Genomic DNA, 24,266 nt, shown 5'->3' on the forward strand with positions numbered 1-24,266 from the left:
CGCAGAGACCCGACCACGGCGCCAGCCGGGAACGCCCACAGACCGGACCACGGCGCCAGCCGGGCACACGCAGAGACCGGACCACGGCGCCAGCCGGGAACGCCCACAGACGGGACGGACCACGGCGCCAGCCGGAAACGCCCAGAGACCGGACCACGGCGCCAGCCGGGAACGCGCAGAGACCGGACCACGGCGCCAGCCGGAAACGCCTAGAGACCGGACCACGGCGCCAGCCAGGAACGCGCAAAGACCGGACCACAGCGCCAGTGGTGTGCAGTCACAGGGTAAGTGTTTGTTTTAGGCTCCCTCCCTCATTTTATTTAATTTCCTCGGGCACTAACCACACAATTCAATTGCTTTTTTTTTTTTTTTTTTTTTTTTTTTTTTTTTTTTTTGAGACAGCCTCGCTCTGTTGCCCAGGCTGGAGTGCAGTGGTGTGATCTTGATTTACTGCAACCTTCGCCTCCCAGGTTCAAGAGATTTTCCCGCCTCAGCCTCCCCGAGTAGCTGGGATTACAGCCACACACCACCACGCCCGGCTAAATTTTGTGTTTTTAGTAGAGAGAGGGTTTCTCCGTGTTGGCCAGGCTGGTCTCAAAGTCCTGGCCTCAGGTGATCCATCCAGCTTGGCCTCCCAAAGTGCTGGGATTACAGGCGTGAGCCACCACGCTCGGCCCTACAATTTCTTTTTGCTATTGCACCTGGCCTTACAATTTCTTTTTTTCTTTTTTTTTTTTCTTTTTTTCTTTTTTTTTTTTGAGCCACAGTCTCACTCCATCGCCCAGGCTGGAGTGCAGTGGCGCAATCTCGGCTGACTGCAACCTCTGCCTCCCGGGTTCAAGCGATTCTCCTGCCTCAGCCTCCCAAGTAGCTGGGATTACAGGCACGTGCCACCATGCCTGGCTAATTTTTGTATTTTTAGTAGATATGGGGTTTCACCATGTTGGCCAGGCTAGTCTCGAACTCCTGACCTCAAGTGATCCACCCACCTCAGCCTCCCAAAGTGCTGGGAAGACAGGCGTGAGCCACTGCACCTGGCCTACAATTTCTTTCAAGGTTGAATATTAAAGGGTTTTAAAAGCCCTGCCAATGCCAGCAGTACCCTTGAGAGGGTCCATTCTGTAAGGCACCTCAACAGGTTAGCATTCTGCACTTTACTCTAAATAGAATCATGAATAGGCCTTTGGTTAGAAGAACAGACAGGCAGCTTTTCAAAGAATCACAAATAATAAGACATTCTTTTTTTCCTGCCAGAAGATACTTTAGCATAAAGAGACCAAAAATAATGTCAAAGAGTAGGGTTTTAAAAACTGCATGAGCACCTGTGCCCAGCATGAGCTGTGTCCCCTTACCCCTCACAGGCCCGATGGAGTTGCTGAGAGCATAGCGCAGGATCCTCTCCTCCTGGTTGTACAGGACGAACACGCTGTCCACCGAGAGCTGCTGGGTGCTGGGCAGGGCTGGCCGGGAGTCATCATGGACGCATTCCTGGAAGGTGATTGTCTGGCGCCACTGGTAAGTGTAGACGCGGGAAGGGGCTGCCCCCTCTCGCTCGGGCTCAGTCACTGTGTACTCCCGGGTGGAGGAAGAAGTGATCACTGCAGAGTGGGAAGGATGGAGGGGACAAGGCAGGAAGACAAAGGGAAGATGGTTAAGGATGCAAGAAGCTGAATCAAAGGCTTTAAAAGCAACAGTGGCATTCCCTACCCATAAGGCCACCAGATGACAGATCAGACAGAACAGCTTAAATAAGACCATTTGTTTGTACTGGGACTCATTTTGTGAAATACCTGGATTTCTCAAATGATAACTGGCATCATTCATATTATGTATATTTGTTGCTTTTCTCATCAATTGGTTCTCAGTAAGTTTTGAAAACTCCCAGAACTAGAGATGAAGGTCAAGTGGAGAGGACATATACTTGGAAAGAGACGCCCCTGAATTCACACTTAGTACCACTCACAAGCTGTGTGGCCACTGGCTGGTGACTCAACGTCTTTGATCTCAATTTCTAATACAAAATAGGTAAAGGTGAGGATCAGACTAGGTAATGTATGTAAAATTTCTGGAATCAAGCAGACTAATAGTGTTAGTAAGATAAGCTACCATTTACTGAGCATTTACTCTGTCACGACGTGCTAACTGCTTTAGATAGGCTATCTCAATTACGATTCAATAAATGGTGATTTCTTTCTCTTATTTTATTTTATTTTTTTGACACAGAGTCTTGCCTTGTCACCCAGGCTGGAGTGCAATGGCACGATCGTGGCTCACTGCAACCTCTGCCCCCTGGGTTCAAGCGATTCTCCCACCTCAGCCTCCTGAGTAGCTGGGAGTACAGCCATGTGCTATCACACTTAGCTCATTTTTTGTATTTTAAGTAGAGACGGGGTTCCACCATGTTGGCCAGGCTGGTCTTGAACTCCTGACCTCAAGTGATCTGCCTGCCTTGGCCTTCCAAAGTGCTGGGATTACAGGTGTGAGGTACCACGTCTGGCCAATAAATGGTGATTTCTACATACTGCTCTAGACCAAGCTATTCTGCAATACCAAAAAAATGAGATATTAAATGAGTGTCAGTAGCCAGGTTTGGAAAAATTACTAAAGCACAGTGAGCAAGCCTGAACAGAGGAGAGAAGAGACAGTCTTCCCCACTCAGAAGAGGGCCTACTATGGCCCATATGACAAAACCCTCAACTTCCTGTTTTTTTTAAAAAAAAAAAGAAGCATAAAAGACTCTTTATATTTTTGTGCTCTGCTGCAGTTTTCTCCATAATAGAAGGATAAAAGCCAGAGGATAAATAAAAGATCAGTGTAAGCTGCCTCCTGTCCAGCTCCCACACGCCAGAAAGGCCATTCAGTTGCTAAGCCAGTTGCGACTGTGGTCCTGGTGCTCGGGACCTCCTCTTCTTCACTGTCTCCCAGCTCCCCAGGAGAACTCAACCAAACCACAAAACTCCAGTAATTGCTTCAACCTTTCTGAACAGCAATTTAATGAGAGCCTTTAGAAAGGTGGCCAGGCACGATGGCTCATGGCTGTAATCACAGCACTTTGGGAGGCCGAGGCGGGAGGATCACTGGAGGTCAGCAGTTCGAGACCAGCCTGGGCAACATGGAGAAACCCTGTCTCTACTAAAAATACAAAAAGTTAGCCATGCTTGGTGGTGGGCTCCTATAATCCCAGCTATTTCGGAGGTGGAGGCAGGAGAATCCCTTGAACCTGGGAAGTGGAGGTTGCAGTGAGCTGAGATCACACCACTGCACGACAACCTGGGTGGCAGAGCAAGACCCTGTCTCAAAACAACAGCAACCAAAACAAAAACAAAAAACAAAAGTGTTCTTAACCTGGGATTCAATGACCCCCGTAGGAGTTCACGTTCATGAATATTCAGTGGGTCTCTACGTGAGCAAGACAATGTCTCAAAAATAAAATTAAATTAAAAAATAAAAAAACTCCTATTGTTTGACTCAGCACTTCTGTTTCTAGGAATTGAGTCTTAGAAAGAATCAGAAACTTGGCCAAGATTTATGATTAAGATGATCATTTCAACTCACAATAAGAGGGGAAAATGGAACCAACCCAAGCTTTAGAGAGTAGGAGAATTGGTTTGAATTAACAGCTATCCAGGAGAATCCTACAGATGCCTTAAAACGTGTTTCAAAGACTGCTTAATGAGACTATTAAACATTCATGATGTGACATTAACTGAAAAGGTGAAGACACAACAGCGTGGTATGATTGCAATTTTATTTAAATAAAAACCATAAGCCTGGGTAACATGGCGAAACCCCATCTGTACAAAAAATTTTTAAATTAGCCAGGCGTGGTGGTGTGCCTGTAGTCCCAGCTACTCAGGAGGCTGAGGTGGGAGGATCACTGGAGCCCAGGAGGTTGAGGCTACACTCCAGCTTCGATGACAGGGTGAAAGCTTGTCTCAATACAAACAAACAACAAAAAAACTATACATATCACTCTGTATCCATGTTAAATTTCTCAATTTTGATAACTGTACTGTGGCCTTCTAAAAAAATGTCCTTGTTCTTAGGAAAAACAAATGAAGTGTTTAAAGAATGAGCTATCATAATATATACAACTTATTCTCAAATGGTCAGTAAACATGTATACACACACACACGCATATATAGACACACAGAGAGAGAAAGAAAGGAAAAAGAAAGAAAGAAAGAAAGGAAAGAAAGGTAAAGTAAATGTGGCAAAATGTTAACAATTGGTGAAGCTAGATAAATAGTATGTGAACATTTTTTGGGTTATTTTCAGTTTTCATGTAAGTTTGAAATTATTTAAAACCAGGCACCAAATGGAGAATAAATGTAGTTTTTAAAAGTACATATAGATGAGGCTGGGTGCAGTAGCACATGCCTGTAATCCCAGCACTTAGGGAGGCCGAGGCAGGTGGATCACTTGAGGTCAGGAGTTCCAGGCTAGCCTGGCCAACATAGTGAAAGTCCGTCTCTACTAAAAATACAAAAATTAGCCAGGCATGGTGGCATGTGCCTGTAGGCCCAGCTACTCGGGAAGCTGAGCCAGGAGGATTGCTCGAGCCCAGGAGGCAGAGGTTGTAGTGCGCTGAGATTGCGCCACTGAACTCCAGCCTGGGCTGGAAACCTGTCTCAAAAAAAAAAAAAAAAAGAAAAGAAAAGTACATGTAGATGTATAATAAAATTACTTACTTTAGCTTGAAATTTTGTGTTGGGATATTTGATATACATGTAAATAGATAGATGCTGGAGAAAAGGCTGAAAGGAAATACACTTAAATGTCATAATAATTATGTCCAGGTTTTATAATTCTAACTTATGCATATTGTTTTTTTTGCACAAAATTCTCTACAAGGAGTGCGTCGTACGTCTATAATTGGGGGGAAGGTGACTGTAAGGCCCAGTGTATTTCACTCTCCAGATCCCAGAGACAGCCCCAGCTCACAGCTGCCGTGGTGGGTCAAGAGGACGAGGCTGGTGGCCGGTCCAGGGCTGGCCCTGGGACACGGCTGGGGCTCACCGGAGGTGGAGTAGTGGTACAGCTCCGTGTAGGGCTCAATGTGCACGGAGGAGCCGAACGGAATCTGCGGCACGTGGCCCTCCAGCTCCGTGTCGATGGTCAGGTGCCCATGCTCATCAATGCCGCTGAACCGCTGCTTAATGACCAGCTTGCCCGGGTGCCCCACGAAGGTCACCTCAGCCTGGCGAGTGAACTCACCCCCTGAAAAACAAGATGAGACTGTCACTCTGCTGACTGGGGAGTGTGCCCTTCTGCCCGCCCCAGGCTCACAGTGTGGAGTGGGGTTGGTGCGAACCATCTGCAGGTGCTTTGGTTTGGCTGGTAGAACGTAGAGCTGGTGACACTGAAGACAGAACTCAGACATCCCTGTGGCCCAACTGAGCCACGCACAGAGGAGAGAAGAGGCTTCCCAGCCACAGCCCAGCATGTTAGGTTGGCTCAAGGGTTGTGCTGGAAATAGTGGAGGACAGGGGTTTGACTCCCAGCTGTGCTAGGCTCTGGCTGGGTGAACCTGACTAAGCTACTTAACTCCTGTGAGTCTCCATTTCCTGATGATTAAAAGAAAGGATACAATCTATGTTGTAAAGGATACAGTCTATGTTCTGCAAATTGTCAATTGCTCCATAATGCCAGTTACAGTGATGAATATTGAAATAGCTACGTCCTGGTCGGATGGGTGAGTTGCTCAGGGCAAACCATTCCCAGTACCAGAAACCATCCTAGGATCACCTGCTACCATGACGGCTTAGGAACTCCTCTTGGTCTGTGCAAGGTGGCAGCCCCAGACAGGCAGGAAAAGTACTTCTCCCTTTTCCACGATGACCTGCCCCATGACAGCAGGGGTTGACAAATTGTGGCCTCAGGGCTAAATCTTGCCAGCTGCCTATTTTTCTACATTTTCTACAAATGTAAAGAAAGGTCTTTACATTTTTTAATGGTTAAAAAAAATCAAAAGAAGAATAGTATTTCATGGTATGTGAAAATGATATAAAATTTAAATTTCAGTGCCCATTGAAAAAGTTGTATTGGAACACAGCCATGCTCATTCATTTATATATTGTCTGTGGTTGCTTTTCACTCTACAGTGACAGAGTTGAGCTGTTGCAACAGGGACCATATGGCCTAAAATAATTAGGCATAGCTTAAAATATTTACTATCTGGCCCTTTGCCAAAAAAGTTTGACAACCTCAGCTTTATAGTTAAACAAGTCCCAGGCAAATATCTCACTGATAACACACGACCAGGAGAAATTCAGAAGGATCATTGTAGTAAAGAGATTTGCTGTTGTTGGGAATTTGCAAAGACTCCCTCTTCCTCAGCCCAGCCGAAGTTCATGTATATTACAAAATATATATTAAATATATATAAATTAACTCATATTAAAAAAAAACAGTGTGAAAAGCTGTGCAGGGGAGGAGTGGGGTGTGTGAGTTTGACTGCAGCTCAATTATATTTGCAAAGAAAAGGGCATCTGGTTTGCATGAGGGCATCAATATGGTTATAACACTCAGAATATATATGCCTGTGGGTTAGGGAGAAAAAACATTAGGCCAATAAGTAGCAAATCTTTTGAGCAGGTTCAATCCTTTTCTCTCTTTCTTTCTTTCTTTCTTTCTTTCTTTTTTTCTTTTCTTTTCTTTTCTTTTTTCTTTCTTTCTTCTTTCTTTCTTCTTTCTTTATACAGAGTCTCGCTCTGTTGCCCAGGCTGGAGTGCAGTGGCGCAATTTCGGGTCTCTGCAAACTCTGCCTCCTGGGTTCAAGCGATTCTCCTGCCTCAGCCTCTTGAATAGCTAGGACTACAGGTGCCTGCCACCACACCTGGCTAATTTTTTTGTATTTTTCATAGAGATGGGGTTTCACTGTGTTAGCCAGAATGATCTCAATATCCTGACCTTGTGATCCACGTGCCTTGGCCTCCCAAAGTCCTGGGATTACAGGCATGAGCCACCGTGCCCGGCCTCACTCCTTTTCTAATACATAGCCTCTCCTTTCTTAAGACGGCCACACTTTATGTATTTATATGCCACAACTTTTGGAGGGGTTACCAGCATGCAGCCTGGATGGAGACCCTGCTCCCAGCAGTGTTTCCTCTAATAAAGCCTTGGCTAAGGCTCCAGTTTGGCTCAGGCAGCCAGGGAGAAGGCAGGTCTAGGTCGTCGGAGGCAGTGGCTAGGTACCTGTGCCCAGGCACAACAAGCTCCAGGTCCTGGAAGTGACCAGTGATAAAGGACACAGACTCCTCCAACCCAGCTGTTCCCGGGAATGGGTCTCCAGCACGCAAAGGCTGGGCTGGACTTGGCAGAGCAAGGAGAAGGCCACCACACCAAGGAAACATCCCTCAAGCCATCTGCCTATGCGTCCAATAAAGACTGAACTTCCTCAATAGGGCACAGTCTCTAAAAAACTCCAAGGATATTTGGGCTTCCTAAGACTTCTTAGGATTATGTTTATGCAGCTTAATTAACTAGCTGGAAATGGCAGGTTCCTTCTCTCTGAGCAGATCCTGAGGAAATACCGAAGATCAGTTTCAGGTTGGTTTGGAATTCAGAGGCAGGCTTGAGAACAGTTTCATGTTGCTTTGGAATTCAGAGGCAGGCTGATAGAATGAGGCAAACTGTGAGCCCTGCAGTTTTGGTTGTGCGGTTCTACGAGCTGATATTACTTGTTCTGCCAGAAACGCCTAAATCTCCACGACGAAATTGCTCCTCAATCAAAAGCCAATTCTAGGCAGTCTCAGTTGCTATATATTAATGATAATATTACATGTTCATTTTACCTCACCATTTTATTTCCAGGACAGAACTACAGGATGCCCTGTCTACAGACAAAAAGGAGCAGCAACATGCTTCTAAGTTGTCTGCAGACTTGGGGTTCTCCTTCCATCCATTCCCAGGCCTCCCCCTAGGCACTACTGTGTGTCCCATTAATTTTAATGTGGGATATAAATTACCAGTGATGCTGAACCCATTCTTGAATCCATCCTGCTCCACTGCAAACATCCATCCAATGATGCCTCCAACTGGGGCCAGCGGAAGCAGAGAATATCCAACGGTCTCGGGAATGGTGCTGATGGCCGTGTAGGAGCGCCCGTGGTTCATTACTACGTAAGAGTGGAGGTCAGTGTTCTCAAAGACAACGGGGATCTGGCTGCTCCCCACAAAGATCCTTCCTTTCACCTTGCCATTGACTCGCTGGGGAGAACCTGAGCAAGAAAACAAAGAAAGAATATAGAGATCACTTCCAAGCCAGCCTTTCAAACACGAGTAATATGTAGGACCTGTACCTATTGATGAAGAAAGCAAAGAAACAAAACAGCACTGGGGTAAATGGCTTTGGGTTAGCAAAAGTAGTTGTTCTTCCTGAGACTATCCACAACTGTATGCTGTGAGCCTTCAAAATTCCAATGCCCCTGCCTCTCCTCCTGTGACTGAAAATGGATAGCACAAAAAGTGGCTCCATACAGCCATCAAGGAACTACAGGAACAAAAAATAGAATTTCAGAAGAAGAACAATATCGGGGTGATCTAGAACTAAGGGGACCATAGAATTTATCACATTTGAGACTAAAAGGAGGCTGGGCACAGTGGCTCATGCCTGTAATCCCAGCACTTTGGGAGGCTGAGGCAGGCGGATCACCTGAGGTCAGGAGTTCAAGACCAGCCTGGCCAATATGGTGAAACCCCATCTCTACTAAAAATTAAAAAATTAGCTGGGCATGATGGCGGGTGCCTGTAGTCCCAGCTACTCAGGAGGCTGAGGTGTGAGAATCGCTTGAACCCGGGAGGCTAAGGTTGCAGTGAGCCGAGATCATACTACCGCACTCCAGCCTGGGCAACAGAGCCGAGAGTCTCTCCAAAAAAAAAAAAAGAGAGTAAAAAAGAGCACGGAATTGCTCACTTCATTGGGACAGCAAGGCTAACCTGAATGGCCCTGGGAGTATAGACATTTGCCTGCCTGATCCATAACACATTTTAATAAACACTGTGGGCTCATATACAGCCCCACCACCCAGCGTTAGCACTGACAGTCTGAGTCTTGGAGCCTCAGCCAGCACAAGCCACATAGACAAGTGCAGAGTCACCGCCCAGGCTACACAGGCATGCCCTCTGAACCAGAACCAGCTTGGCGTGTCTGGTGCTAATTGTTCCATTCAGACAATTGGGAATGATGGGATTGAGACCTACTATGATAAATTTAAAAGCCTCCTTAATACCTTGACAATCAATTGATCTGGGATACCATTTTTGCTTAAAAAATTACATTCATAATAAATGTTTGCATATACCTGGGGGAAAACTGCTAACAGTGGTTGACTCAGGGCAAATGTGGTAAACCTTCATTTCCTATACTATACATTTTTATAATGTTTGAGTATTTATAACTTGCATATATTTATTATTGTTTAAACAGGAAAAAACAGAACTAAAGAAATTAAGTTGCTCTTTGTTGTATTCGAATAAGAACATCGAAGGTTACTGTATGGCCCAGCAATTCTAATTCCCAGGTATACAGCCAAGAGAAAGGAGCACATATGTCCACACAAAAATATGTACACAAATGTTCTTAGCAGCGTTATTCATCAGAGCCAAAAGGGAAACAACTCAGATGTCCATTAACTGATGAATGGATAAACAAAACATGGTACCTCCATTCATTAGGGTATTATTTGGCTAGAAAAAGGCATGAGGCTGGGTGCGGTGACTCATGCCTGTAATCCCAGCACTTTGGGAGGCCAAGGCGGACGGATCATCTGAGGTCAGGAGTTCAAGACCAGCCTGGCCATCACGGTGAAACCCCATCTCTACTAAAAATACAAAAAATTAGCTAGGCGTGGTGGTGGGCACCTATAATCCCAGCTACTCGGGAGGCTGAGGCAGGAGAATCGCTAGAACCCAGGAGGCAGAGGTTGCCGTGAGCTGAGATTGCACCATTGCACTCCACCCTGGGCAATAAGAGCGAAACTCCATCTCGAGAAAAATAAAGAAAGAAAAGAAAAAGAAAAAGGCATAAAATACTGATATGGGCTAAAACATGCATGAATCTGGAAATCATCACGCTCAGGGGAAGAAGTCAGGCACACAGGGTCACGTATCGTACGATTGTATGTGTATGAAACATCCGAAATAGGAACACCTATAAAGACAGAAAGTAGGCGAGGGCTTGGCAAGGGCTGGGGGGATTTTGAGAAATCAAGAGTGACTGCTAATGGATACAGTGTTTCTTTTGGGGGGTGATGAAAATGTTCTAGAATTAGATAGAGATAATAGTTGGACAACTTTGTGAACATATTAAAACCCACCAAATTGTATACTTTAAAAAGGTATGTGAATTATATCTCAGAAAAACAAAAACTGAAGGAAGAGGGAAAACAGAGGTTCCGTTGCATTGTTAAGGTTTGATGTGGTATTGCTTTCAGTTATTGATTGTACATATCTTATTTCTGTTCCTAGATTATGACCATCATAGGGTCAGGATTTTCACTCCCAGCCCCTCACAGGTGCTCGGCAGGGTTTTCTTTATGTAGTAAGCTCTCAGTGAATATTGTTAAATATCCCTAGGCAGGGGCTGGCACCTGGGGATCAGCTGCGTTCCGATGACCTTTCGCTGGGTTCCGTATGCCCAAACCGCTCAACAGGTTCTCTGATCAGCCAGGGCATATCCAACAGAGTCATTCTGCACACATGTTATCTCATTACACTGGGGAATGCTGTGAAGTTAGCTGGCCAACAGCGAAAAAAGGCATCCCAAGAACAATTAGGAAAACAAGCAAGAAAGCCAAGTTAAGAAACCAAACAAAATTTTTTCCACCAAACTTTGAGCTAGAAACTTTTTTTTTTTAAGTAGCAGGAATCCAACAAATATTTAAACCACGAATCTATTCCAGAATGTCAAAATATGTGGCTGAACAGTTTGTCATATCTGAGCTTGCTGCCAAACACAAACTGTTCAGCATTTCAAGCTCTGATATTTGGGGTAGAAAAGGCTAAGGGGTTGCTCTTTAAGAATAAGCTCTTATTGTGGATTTTGGAAGCTTCTCCTGGGGTGGGGAAAGTACAAAAGCCAAGCCTGAAACAAAGAAGCAAAGGCACACCACCCCTGGGGTGATGGGATTTAGAAGAAAGTCGAAAACAGTTTAGAAGTTAAAAACATCCCCTAAAATTAATAAGTAAAGCATACTCAATTTTCTTTCATCGCTGAAGGTAGTATTTTTTTAAAACCTCACTTTAACTAGTGGGGACACAGAAGGAAATGATTTTTTGTTTTTAGCAACTTAAAATGATAACGAATTTCACTGTAACTATGGCAGGCAGGGGGTCTGAAGAACAGAAACCATTCTTCCAGCTGAGTTTTACTTAGTCAAATTTTGCAAAGCAATTGAAGTTTCACATTAAACACACAAGGAAAATGACCCCTGACAAATGAGATAATTTGCTGGCATCTCTATGGCTTGAATGTCCCCTCCAAAACTCATACTGAAACTTAATCCCCAATATGATAGCATTTAGAAATGGGACCTTTCAGAGCTGATTGGGTCATGAGGGCTCTGCCCTGAAGAATGAATTAATCCAGTCGTGGATTAATGGATGAATGGGTTCTCACAGGAATGGGACTGATGGCTTTACAGGAAGAGGAAGAGAGACCTGAGCTAGGATGCTCAGCTCCCTGTGCCACCTCTGCAGAGAGCCCCACCAGAAACAAGGCCATCACCAAATGCGGCTCCCTGATCTTGGACTTCTCAGCCTCCATCACTGTAAGAAATAAATTCTTTTTCTTTATAAATTACTCAGAAGCATCAGAAAAGTGACTAAGACAGCATCTGAAGGGATGAACGTTTAACATGGTGGGGTTTTTGCCATTTTTGTGTTAATTCTGGAATTAAAACCAATTCCAGCCTCCCAGATGGTGCACTGAGTGAATGTTACCAGAATCCCCAGATTTGCACAGAAAGGATTCTCCTGACCATCTGCAAGCATCCAAACGAGTTGATCCTTTTGAGGGCAGAGTTTAGAACGGACATTGGCCGGTAGCCAAATCCATTTGGCCACACAATGGGATTGGCACCTCAGCATTAACCATGGTGCATCTCTGATGCTCAATCATAACCACGCTATGACTTCGGGAGCACCAGGAAAGAGGGACAGGAGGGAGAGGATGATGGAATAAACTTTACCTGCCACAGACTTTGGTCTAAGCCAGCCTTCTGGGGCCCTGCTGGGGCTTAACAACCATTAAGATAGGTCTGGCCTGGCGCGGTGGCTCACACCTGTAATCCCAACATTTTGGAAGGCCAAGGCAGGCAGATCATTTGAGGTCAGGAGTTCGAGACCAGTCTAGCCAACATGGAGAAACCCCGTCTCTACGAAAAATACAAAAATTAGCGGCCTGGCGCGGTGGCTCAAGCCTGTAATCCCAGCACTTTGGGAGGCCGAGACGGGCGGATCACGAGGTCAGGAGATCGAGACCATCCTGGCTAACACAGTGAAACCCCATCTCTACTAAAAATACAAAAACTAGCCGGGCGGGGTGGCGGGCGCCTGTAGTCCCAGCCACTCGGGAGGCTGAGGCAGGAGAATGGCGTAAACCCGGGAGGCGGAGCTTGCAGTGAGCTGAGATCCGGCCACTGCACTCCAGTCCGGGCGCCAGAGCGAGACTCCGCCTCAAAAAAAAAAAAAAAAAAAAAAAAAAAAAAAAAAAATTAGCTGGGTGTGGTGGTGCACACCTGTAATTCCAGCTACTCAGGAGGCTGAGGCAGGAGAATCACTTGAACCCCGGAGATGAAGGCTGCCGTGAGCTAAGATTGCGCCACTGCACTCCAGCCTGGGTGACAGAGTGAGACTCTGTCTCAAGAAAAAAAAAAAGATGGTTCTGTGAGCAACACCACATAAAATTAGAGAGACTCTTTAAGAAAAAAAGACATGAAAGAGGTTTCAAAGAAATGGAGGAAAGTGAGGGGTATAAACAATTCTTTGTCCAGGCTGCGTAATTTTAACACTACAGCCTTTGTGGCCACGCGCCAGGCAGTTGTGAAGATGGGCTCCCAGTGGCTGTCCCCTGAGATGGAGAAATAGCACAGGAAAGAAAGACTTTGCCGTATTTGAAAAATGGGCCTTCCTGGGGGATGCCTGTAGAGAATATGTGAGAAAATGAGGAAAGAGAGACCACGTATGGCTGCCGTAAGAAAAACACTACACACCTCCGGAGATGTGGGTAAAGGCAACATGGAAAACGAGCACCGAAACAAAAACTCCGCTCCTCCTTCTCCCGCATGAAATGAACATAGAAAAGCAAATTACCTTCTGCAACACATTGCCTGCCATTGCCTGTATAGCCAGCGACACAGCTGCAGCAGAAGCCCGTGGCGTAGTCCCTGCACTCTGCGTGCACCGAGCACTGGTGTCTGTTGTTGGCGCATGTCTGGCGGGAATCTGTGTTGTAGCTGAAAACTGGTCCAAGAAAACAATTGCACACCTGTAAGCATTTCACGCAGCTCTAGCCCAGTGGGCTGTCTCATCCAGGCACCCTGAAGCACTGCAGGGACTCACACCTGCATGGGCAATTTAAGGGACCAGGCTCACTACAGAAGATTACAATCCCCTACATGTAGCCATTTAAATAGTTATGTGAGCCTGGGCAACATGGTGAAACCCCATCTCCATAAAAAAATACAAAAATTAGCAGAGCATGGTAGCATGCACCTGTAGTCCCAGCTACTGGAGGAGGCTGAGGTGGGAGGATCACTTGAGCCTAGGAGTTTGGGGCTGCAGTGAGCCATGATTGCACCACTGCACTCCAGCCTGGGCAACAGAGCCAGACCCTGTCTCAAAAAGGAAAATAATAATAATAATAATAGTAATGTGGCTCCCCAACTCACATCACTGAGGCAAATAGGTCTAAAAGGAGTTGAGAAATCACAAGGTGATTATTAATTATTGAAAACTGCTAGAATCTAGTGTACTTGGCATCAATATTAGATTAGTGCTATCCAATAGCAATCCTAGGACAGTGTCCATCTAAACTAGTGAGAAGAATGAGCTTCATGTTTGGGGGGGACTCATATATATATAAAAACATATATAATATATATTATCTATGTTATATAGGACATGTAACACAAATATATTACATATATGTAATATATTAAATATAAATATAACAAATTATATTGTAAATATGTGCATATATGTAAATGTATATTATATATTTATAATATATAAATTATATAATACATATTTACATTATATTACATTATATACACTATATTACATTATATTACATTATAACAGATAAAATATATTTATATATTATATAATAGTATGTATAATACAATATGTACTACATATAATTATATGATATAATTTTTTAACATTTTTTATTGTGGTAAAATATATGTAACATAAAATTTGCCATTTTAACAACCTTAAAATATGTACCTATATTTTATCCTCCTTCCTCAACCTCCCAAGTGGCAGGGACTGCAGGTGGGTACCATTATGCCTGGCTTATATGCTTTTTAATTTTCAATCACCCCCCACCCCACCCCAACTTACACTTTTCCCTGAGGAGTAATTTGGAAGCACTTATGCTCAAAAGCTGAACAAAAATAATGCCCTAGTCACACCTGGGCTAAAAAGCCTTTGACCTAAGAAACAAAAAGAATGTCTCCCTATTTTAAATTTCCACATTCCACATTCATTTTATTAGAATCATGAACTAGCTCATTATATTTAATAATCCAGAGCAAATTAATTTGGAATGAAATTCAAAAGCACAAGAGGGGTAAACTTTTAGAGAGGATAATGATCCCATTCATAATTGACTGTTACGAGTGAAGAGCAAAGCAAAGTTTAAACCCAGGTAGACTCTATGAGTCCTACATACTCCGAAGGGAATTTCTGGCTTTATAAAGACAGCGTTTGGAGCCGAGCACACTTGAGCCCCGAACTGAACACGTGATGCTACTGATTACTTAAACTCCAGCTGTGGGCAGAGCTCTCAGGGGTCATTATGGCCTGCGTGTATGTGAACTATTCAAATAACACCAGGAATGCACTGCCGGCCACAGAAGACTGACCTTTCTCATAAACATAGGGAAATAACTGGGGTAGAGGGACAGGAAAACATCTGTTTTAGACACAATCTGTGTTCAACTCTAGGCTTTCTTCAGTCTTAAGTAATACACTGCCCCAAGTTGTTGGGCTAGATATGGTCTCATTCAAATGTGATGACTTCACAAATGAGAATTTCAGAGATACCTAGAAAGGGTGGTACTCAAAACCCAACATCTGCAAGGAAACACACCCAACACATCTGGGGGAGATGAATCCAAAACCCATGGCAGAGTGGCATGTGCTGAGCAATGTGAGCATCACCCCAGGAACCCCGGGTGCAGTAGAATAACCCTAAGACATGAGCCCCTGTCCTTGTCCTGCCACCAAATGGCAGCTTCTCCATTTCTGGCCTCAGAAGTAAGTGAGCACGCCAGCCAGTAAGCACCCCATCTCGTCCACGGTTTGGGATACTCGTGAGAACCAGATTGTATGGCTACTGCTGTGAGATGAATCAGAACAAGTAAGGGCAAATGAAAATGAGGGAACAGTGTGGAATGGACCAGGCTTTTCTAAGGGTTTTGTGATCATTCCTTAGTAGAAAAGCAGTAGAGAGTTGCAATAAGCTTATCTAAAGGCTTGGACTATCCCATTTATATGAGTCTTAGTGGATTCTGTGTCAAACTAATACGAAAAAAAATGATGAGGACAGTTTAGTTGGAATTTTTTTTTTTTTTTTTTTTTTTTTTTTCTTGAGACAGAGTCTCGCTCTTGTCAACCAGGCTGGAGTGCAATGGCGCCATCTTGGCTCCCTGCAACCTCCCCCTCCCAGGTTCAAGCGATTCTCTGGCCTCAGCCTCCAGATTGGCTGGGATTAAAGGCGTGTGCCACCATGCCCGGCTAATGTTTTGTATTTTTAGTAGAGGCAGGGTTTCACCATGTTGTCCAGGCTGGTCTCCAACTCCTGACCTCAGGTGATACACCCGCCTTGGCCTCCCAAAGTGCTGGGATTACAGGCATGAGCCACCGTGCCCGGCTGGAACATCTTTTATAAGACAAATGAAAGCATCCAGGAGTTCTATTTTCCCTCAAAATGTAGCAAAAATCTGATATAACATAGTTGACCAGAAAATGTACTGTAAAACTTTTTTTTTTTTTTTTGAGATAGAGTCTTACTCTGTTGCCAGGCTAGAGTGCAGTGGCACAATCTCGACTCACTGCAACCTCTGCCTCAGCCTCCCAAGTAGCTGAGACTACAGGTGTGCGCCACCACGCCCAGCTAATTTTTGTATTTTTAGTACAGATGGGGTTTCACCATGTTGGCCAGGATGGTCTCAATCTCTTGACCTTGTGATCTACCTATCTCGGCCTCCCAAAGTGCTAGGATTACAGGCGTGAGCCACCGCACCCAGCCCTGTTTTTTTTTTTTTAAAGATTATCTGCTTTTTTTTTTTAATCTTCACAAACCAACTCTGAAACTGATGGGACCTGGGAAGAAAAATAATCAACAATTCTAATTCCAAAACCAAGAGGAAATAAATGTCAAAGATAAGCTTCATAAACAGCCAAAAGAACTTCTAAAATGTTTTTTCAGGTGGATGAATACATTTCTGATCTGAGAAATCACAAGAAAATCTGACTTTCAAAATAATTCTAACGGACGTTTTCTCTTTAAAACAGACGGAATTGAATACTAGGAAACTTGAAAGAAGACACACTCAACAGTCTCCAAAACCATGGTCCTAATCCCAAAAGATCACTGAGCATCTCTGAAGCCACTGGGCATATAATACCAAGGCTCCACAGCTGTGAGAGTTCAACCTGTACTTTCCCAAGCTCTTATCCTTACAATCCACCACGTAATGCTCACAACTGACATCTCCCCAGCAGTATGCCTGTCTGGAAGTCCACACATGCAAGACCTTACCAACTGCAACTTAAATGGTCTTACCAACTCCTGTTTCCTCAACTTCATCCACATCTATGACCTGAGGGTGCTGCTGGTGAAAAGTCTCCACTGCCAACTGGAAAGACCTGGTTCTCTCTGTGGGAGGTCCAAGGGGCCTTTCAGTAGCTGCCCGGCGCGGTGAGAGGACGCTGGGCACACTGTATGTGTCAGCACCTCCCCTTCTCAGAGCCTTGTAGGAGAAGGGTGTGGTGCCCACATCCTCCAGGCCCAGACGTGTCGTCACCAGGTCATAATCTTCATCCTCATCATCATACTCTGCCCCATCTTCAGTTCCAAGGATCACGTCCGCAGGCACCACACCATTGGTGGTGGCTGGACTCCCGATCTCAAACACCCAGACACCCTGCTGCCCAGAGTTGCTACTCCTAGGAGGAAGGACAGGCTTCTTAGAAGCAGGCCAGCAACCCACAAACAGCCACCACTACCCAAGCAGAGGGAGCCCTGGGGATCTGTGTTGGTCTGCAAGCCATCACCTGCAGCTAGGACTGGAGAGTGGAAGGGCACTGGCCGTAATGTCTGGGCATCATGTGGCTGAGACAGTCTAGGGCTGTTTGGTGAGACTGTGTCCAAATGGGCACAATACTAGCACAAGCTGAGTCCCAGTCATTCCAGAGGTGTGCTCCAGGGACATTGTCAGGACTTAAAATTCAACTTATTCATCCTAATTGCTGGTTATATGCTCTACGTTATGAGCTAAAGTGGCTCATAGGACTGACAGTGGCTTTACGACTGAAGTCATTCATGCTCTCCACTATCTCTTTCCATGGCATGGTATGATACAATTGAAAATACTTATTTGGTCTCTGTCCTCACATTCTGAAACAAGAGCTCCTACAGCCTTTGGAATTTCTGGAGCGATAAGAGCGTATTTTGTAGGCTAATGAGTCGACTGATGGTTGGGAGCTCCTAGACAGTTTCAGGATGGGGGCTGGTGGCCAGAAAGACCAAGGCATGACTAAAGGGTTGGAATGTCCAGCTCTCCCCACTGCCTCCAGGGAGGGGAGATGGGCTGGAGATTGAGTCAATCACCAATGATCAGTGATTTAATCAACCATGCCTATGCAAACCACCATAAAAACCCTAAAATTATGGGGTTCAGAGAGCTTCTGGGTTGAATACATCAAGGTGCTGGAAGGGTGGTGTACTCAGAGAGGGCATGGAAACCCTGCCCCCTTCCCCATACCTTGTCCTATGCCTGTCTTCCATTTGGTCGTTGTCGAATTGTATCCTTTAGAATGAACTGGTAATGGCAAAGCATTTTTCTGTGTTACATGAGCCATTCTAGCAAATTATCAAATCTGAGGAGCATGTCATGAAAACCCTCCATTTATAGCTGGTTGGTCAGAAGTACAGGTGGAAACACAGGACTTGGGACTGGCATCTGAAGTGGGGGCAGTCCTGTGGGACTGAGCCCTTAACCTGTGGGGTCTGCACTATCGCCAGTGCTAGAATTGAACTGAAGTGTAGGACACCCAGCTGGTGTGCGGAGAATTGGTTGGTGTGGGGGGAAAAAAACCCACCCATTTGGTGTCAGAAGTGTGAATGAAAACATTGCAGACATGGTTTTTTAGAAATCCCAACTCCAGGGCTGGGCGCCGTGGCTCAAGCCTGAAATCCCAGCACTTTGGGAGGCCGAGGCAGGTGGATCACGAGGTCAGGAGATCAAGACCATCCTGGCTAACACGGTGAAACCCCGTCTCTACTAAAAATACAAAAAATTAGCCGGGTGTGGTGGCGGGCACTTGTAGTCCCAGCTACTCAGGAGGCTGAGGCAGGAGAATGGCATGAACCCAGGAGGCAGAGCTTGCAGTGAGCTGAGATCACGCCACTGCATTCCAGCCTGGGCGACAGAGTGAGACTCCATCTCAAAACAAAAAGAACAAAAACAACAAAAAAGAAATCCCATCTCCATTGGCTGTGGGATCTTGAACTAGTCTCAGTTTACCTTTGGTGCTTAAAGGAAGTGGTGAAAAGCAAATGAGATACAAAATCCAAAAGCATTTTATAATTATAAAATATAGCAGAATATCCCTAATCTCTACTTCTTCCTCCACCATTTTTACCATTCTTCTGTGTCTGTGATTGGAAGTGCTCCTATCAGAAATCACATTAAATGATTATATTATACAATGGACAGAGGGGACATACATTACTCAGTGGAAAATACTGAGCAAAACAATGAGGTGGGGTGGGGATGAGAAATCACCAAAGTCTTGCATAACTAGGATGTCTAATCAATTTATCTGCTTTGGATTCAAATAAAGACAGTGGTGTGTGGGAGCTTATTTGTACTAGCTTGTGAGAGCTGGCTGTTAAAATTTTAGGAATCTTGCAAGCCAGTTATTAAACACAGCCATTCTAAACAATTAAATTACATGAACTTCCAATTAAACAATTTATATTTTTTAAAAGGAAAAAATATTCAAAACTCATCATATTCTAATTCTCATACTGCTATCCATGCGTTTGAAATTATATATATTAAGCCTATTGTATCTTTATGGTAAGAATATATATAATGGTGCATGTTTTCTGAACTCTTCATTGAGTGACATGATGTTAATAACTTGAAATTGACCATAGTAGGAGTATTTACATCACAGAAATAGGCAAATGCTATAAATCAGGGCTCCCCATGCCCTCATAAAACCAGTTGTTAAGCATTTACCAGCACACCACTAAGTGAAGGGCAGAGGAATTCAAGCTAGATTTGATGATATAAAGTTAAAAGATGGTTTTAGGGGATTCACTCTTGGTTTTTAAAGAATAAAGGGAGAGGAAAGGTTTTAATTTTCAAAAACCAATTTGGGCTTTTCCCCCTTTTGTCAAATTCTACAACATAACCTGAGAGCACTATTTCCGTGTAAGAATTTTCCCCGTAGTCAATGTGAAGGGAAAGGTTTTCTCAGCCTTGAGGTCAAAGGAGATAGGTTTGAATAACCCTTATTTCTCACTGTGTTTACAGACAAAATGGTAAAAACTCTTTTAAGGCTGGGCATGGTGCCTCATGCCTGTAATCCCAGCACTTTGGGAGGCCGAGGCAGGCAGATCACCTGAGGGCAGGAGTTCGAGACCAGCCTGGCCAACATGGTGAAACCCCGTCTCTACTAAAAATACAAAAATTAGCTGGGCATGGTGGCATGCACCTGTAATCCCAGCTACTTGGGAAGCTGAGGCGAGAGAATCACTTGAACCTGGGAGGCGGAGGTTGCAGTGAGTCAAGATCGTGCCATTGCACTCCAGCCTGGGCAACAGAGTAAGGCTCTGTCTCAAAAAAAAAAAAAAAAAAAACTATTTTAAATGAGGATGATATCTAAAAATAGGATATCTGTTCATTCTAAAAATATATTTCCTTAAGTTCATCAGAAAAAGAGTATTTCATAATATAAAACCTATATGCAAAACTTATATGCAAAACTTAAATCCATAGGAACATTTTTAGGTAATGATCTCTAATATACATTACATTATCCACATTAAAAAATATTATTAAGAGGAGAATCTATTGAATAACAAAGAAAGCATACTTGGCCAAATTTTCAATTGATTCTCTGTCATTAGCAAATATGTTAAAAGCTCCGTTGCTCTTCCATAAGAATCCCACTGAACCTTGACTGAAGGCAACCACGGCAGGAACTTGGTGGTTTTCCTTCTTTGAGAATGTCGTGTGGAACTGCAGACCATCTTCAGGATAAAGGAAAATGGCATAGGAGCTGGAATCAGAGGAGGCTAGAACAGCCTGGAACGTGTTTCTCTGTGAAGATGAGTTAAAATTCAGTTACTCGGAAAAATATCTATAGATCTTAAAATGTGTTATTCGCCAGACTATCTATAAAGTGTACAGTGCTGTAAAGAGATGGCAATATTTTCACCTTATTCTAAAAGAAGAACTTTCGTAGCAAGAACCAAAGATTCCGGGATAGTTCCACTGAAATATCCCTAAGACTAGGTCAACATGACATTTTCTGATTAATTTATAAATATCTTCTGCATAACTGTGGCCCTAAGGTTAACCAAAAATTAAACAGATGGTACCTCCAGACGGTGGCCTAAAATCTCATGCAATTTAGGAAATTCTTACCCACAGAATTTGTTTCCATGGCTGTTAACATATTCAACCACATTCCTCATTTAACAAACATTTATTGAACCCAAGCACCATACAGTAGGAAAAAAAAGAAAAACATGAGATTTGGGAGAAAACAGACTTGGATCCAAATCTTTGCTCTACTCATTATTACGTGACCTTGGGCATGATACTTGAGTTCCCTAAGCCTCGATGTTTGCATCTGTAAAATGGAGATAAAACCACCTCCTTCACAGAAATGAGGAAGACTACATGAGGTCACGTATGAAAGAGGAGGCACATGCCGGTATCTCACGCCTGTAATCTCAGCACTTTGGGAGGCCGAGGTGGGCGGATCATGAGGTCAGGAGTTCAAGACCAGCCTGGCCAACATGGTGAAACCCCATCTCTACTAAAGATACAAAAAATTAACCGGGCGTGGTGGCGCGTGCCTGTAATCCCAGCTACTTGGCAGGCTGAGGCAGGAGAATCGCTTGAACCCGGGAGGCGGAGGTTGCGGTGAGCTGAGATCATGCCATTGTACTCCAGCCTGGGCAACAAGAGTGAAACTTCATCTCAAAAAAAGAAAAAGAAAGAAAGAAAGATCAGACACAGAGAAAGTATTCTTTAAATATTAGTACCTTTCCTACATGCCAGGCATCGTCCTGAGCTCTGTGGATGTGAAGAAAAAAATATGTGGTCCCTGCACTCAAGAATCTACGGTCTAGATGGGAAGGCTGACATGTGAACAAAATATTGCAAAACCTGAGGCTGGAGTCTGTAATCGAAACATTTGCAAAGCGCTGCAGGAGCTGTAAGAGGAAGGTCCCATGCCAGGAGGGGTGGGAGTGTGTCCCATGCCAGGAGGCTGTGGTTGGTCAAGGCCTCACGGGAGGACCCAGTCTAAATGAACAAGCAGGAGGAAGCTGCCACCTGTAGGGTGGTCGGAGAGGGGATGTCCCAAGCAGAGAGGACAGCCTGTGCAAGATACTGTGGATTAAAAAACAGAGCGAGGGCAAGGTCAGGGAATTACATGTAATTTGGTACAGTGGCTACAAAGGGTATGTGGAGGTGGAACAGATTAGGCCCAAGATGCAGGCAACGGCTCCATACCAAGGGGTTGGGCATTTATCCCCAAGTGAAAGGGAAGCAGTTGAGACATTTAACATTTAAGCTGTTTTGAAATTTGGCACTCAGACAGATAACAGTTGGCAAGCAAAATGTGTCATGCAGGCCCATAACAGACTCTCCCAAAGTGTGCTCTGTGGGATGTAATGCAACTTTTATGGAGCGGGGGAAGGGAAGAGCTATGGTCACAGGTTTGGAGACTGCTCAGTTAAACAATATTCGGCAAGGCCGGAATGGTGGCTCACGCCCTTAGTCCCAGCTACTTGGGAGGCTGAGGCAGGAGAATCGCTTGAACCCAGGAGGTGGAGATTGCAGTGAGCCAAGATGGCACCACTGCACTCCAGCCTGGGCGACAGAGCAAGACTCTGTCTCAAAAAAAAAAAAAAAAAAAAAAAAACCAGCATTAGGCAAGTTGCAAGTTTCCTGACTGCAGGACTTTCCAGGGTGAATCACCAAGAGGGAGATACAGTTTTAGCATTTCCCAAACTAGAAGGCCTTTTCCTCAAGGACTATCTTGTAGGACTGGTGTTTTGCGGTAGACGCTTTAGGAACCACCAGCCCGAAATACCTCCCATTTATATGAAGTGCTCTGGGACCCATTAAGTTTCTCTCTTCCTCATTATCCTATAAAAGTGAAGTTATGGTAGAGAGAAATTATTTTTCCAAGGGAAAATCGAGGCCTGCCCTAAAAAGTCATTTCAGGTCTAGCAATGAGTTCCCGACCTACGAAAAGGCCCTGCTTCCTTCAAGGGCAAGCCCGTGCTCTACAGCCTGGTCCTTCAAGCCCTCCCTGATGACTGTGCCCACGGAGGTGCCAACCCTGGGTTATGATAATACTTGGGTTTTGAACCACTCACATGGTCCAAGTGATCCTTATCTCCCCAACTAGAGTCTGGGCTTTACCTTTCTATCTTTGCATACCTCAGGAGTACTTTGCTATTTTCACCTATCGTTTCATATTAATAATTTCTCTAATCAGAAACGATCCTTCTAGCCAGGCTCTGTGGCTCACACCTGTAATCCCAGAACTTTGGGAGGCCAAGGTGGGTGGATCATTTGAGGTCAGCAGTTCGAGACCAGCCTGGCCAATGTGGTGAAACGCCGTCTCTACTAAAAATACAAAAATTAGCCAGTGTGGTGGCGCGTGCCTGTAATCCCAGCTACTAGGGAGGCTGAGGCACAAGAATTGCTTGAACCTGGGAGGTGGAGGCTGCAGTGAGCTGAGATCGTGTCACTGCACTCCAGCCTGGGCGACAGAGAGAGGCTCCATCTCAAAAAAAAAAAAAAAAGAAAGAAAGAAGGCCAGGCGCGGTGGCTCAAGCCTGTAACCCCAGCACTTTGGGAGGCCGAGACGGGTGGTTCATGAGGTCAGGAGATCGAGACCATCCTGGCTAACACGGTGAAACCCTGTCTCTACTTAAAAATACAAAAAACTAGCCAGGCGAGGTGGCGGGAGCCTGTAGTCCCAGCTACTCGGGAGGCGGAGGCAGGAGAATGGCATAAACCCGGGAGGCGGAGCTTGCAGTGAGCTGAGATCCGGCCACTGCACTCCAGCCCGGGCGACAGAGCGAGACTCCGTCTCAAAAAAAAAAAAGAAAAAGAAGAAAGAAAGAGAGAGGGAGTGAAAGAAGGAAGGGGGGGGACGGGGGGAGGGAGGGAGGGAGGGAGGGAGGGAGGGGGAAGGGAAGGGAAGGGAAGGGAAGGGAAGGGAAGGGAAGGGAAGGGAAGGGAAGGGAAGGGAAGGGAAGGGAAGGGAAGGGAGGAAGGAAGGAAAGAAAGAAAGAGAGAAGAAAGAAACTATCCTTCTACTGTCTGCCACCTGAGGTAAGAGCAGCTAGGGGATGCCATTTATCAACCCCATTTTTGCCACGTAGCTGTCTCACCAGGAACTGGCTTTCTTTATGTCTACTTATCATTGAAACATAGTTATACAACGTTGCAGATAAGCTTTTGGAGGTTTAGGACCTGCAGTAACCAGCCTACCAGATTTAACTTTGGATTTCCTATCTTTATCAATGGTGTATAATGTATGTCAA

General features: G+C 44.8%; 1 protein-coding gene across 1 annotated transcript in view; it reads right to left on the reverse strand.

Annotated features, from left to right (window-relative positions):
- The window catches only part of NID1 (nidogen 1), a 97,630-nt gene that overhangs the window by 52,096 nt on the left and 21,268 nt on the right, over positions 1-24,266 (reverse strand). The window contains 6 exon segments of the mRNA XM_010384665.2: positions 1,353-1,598; positions 5,021-5,221; positions 7,972-8,223; positions 13,316-13,465; positions 17,019-17,401; positions 20,564-20,790. Coding sequence (XP_010382967.2) covers positions 1,353-1,598; positions 5,021-5,221; positions 7,972-8,223; positions 13,316-13,465; positions 17,019-17,401; positions 20,564-20,790 — 1,459 coding nt within the window.

This window comes from Rhinopithecus roxellana, chromosome 8, assembly GCF_007565055.1.
Source record: "Rhinopithecus roxellana isolate Shanxi Qingling chromosome 8, ASM756505v1, whole genome shotgun sequence".
NCBI lineage: Eukaryota > Metazoa > Chordata > Mammalia > Primates > Cercopithecidae > Rhinopithecus > Rhinopithecus roxellana.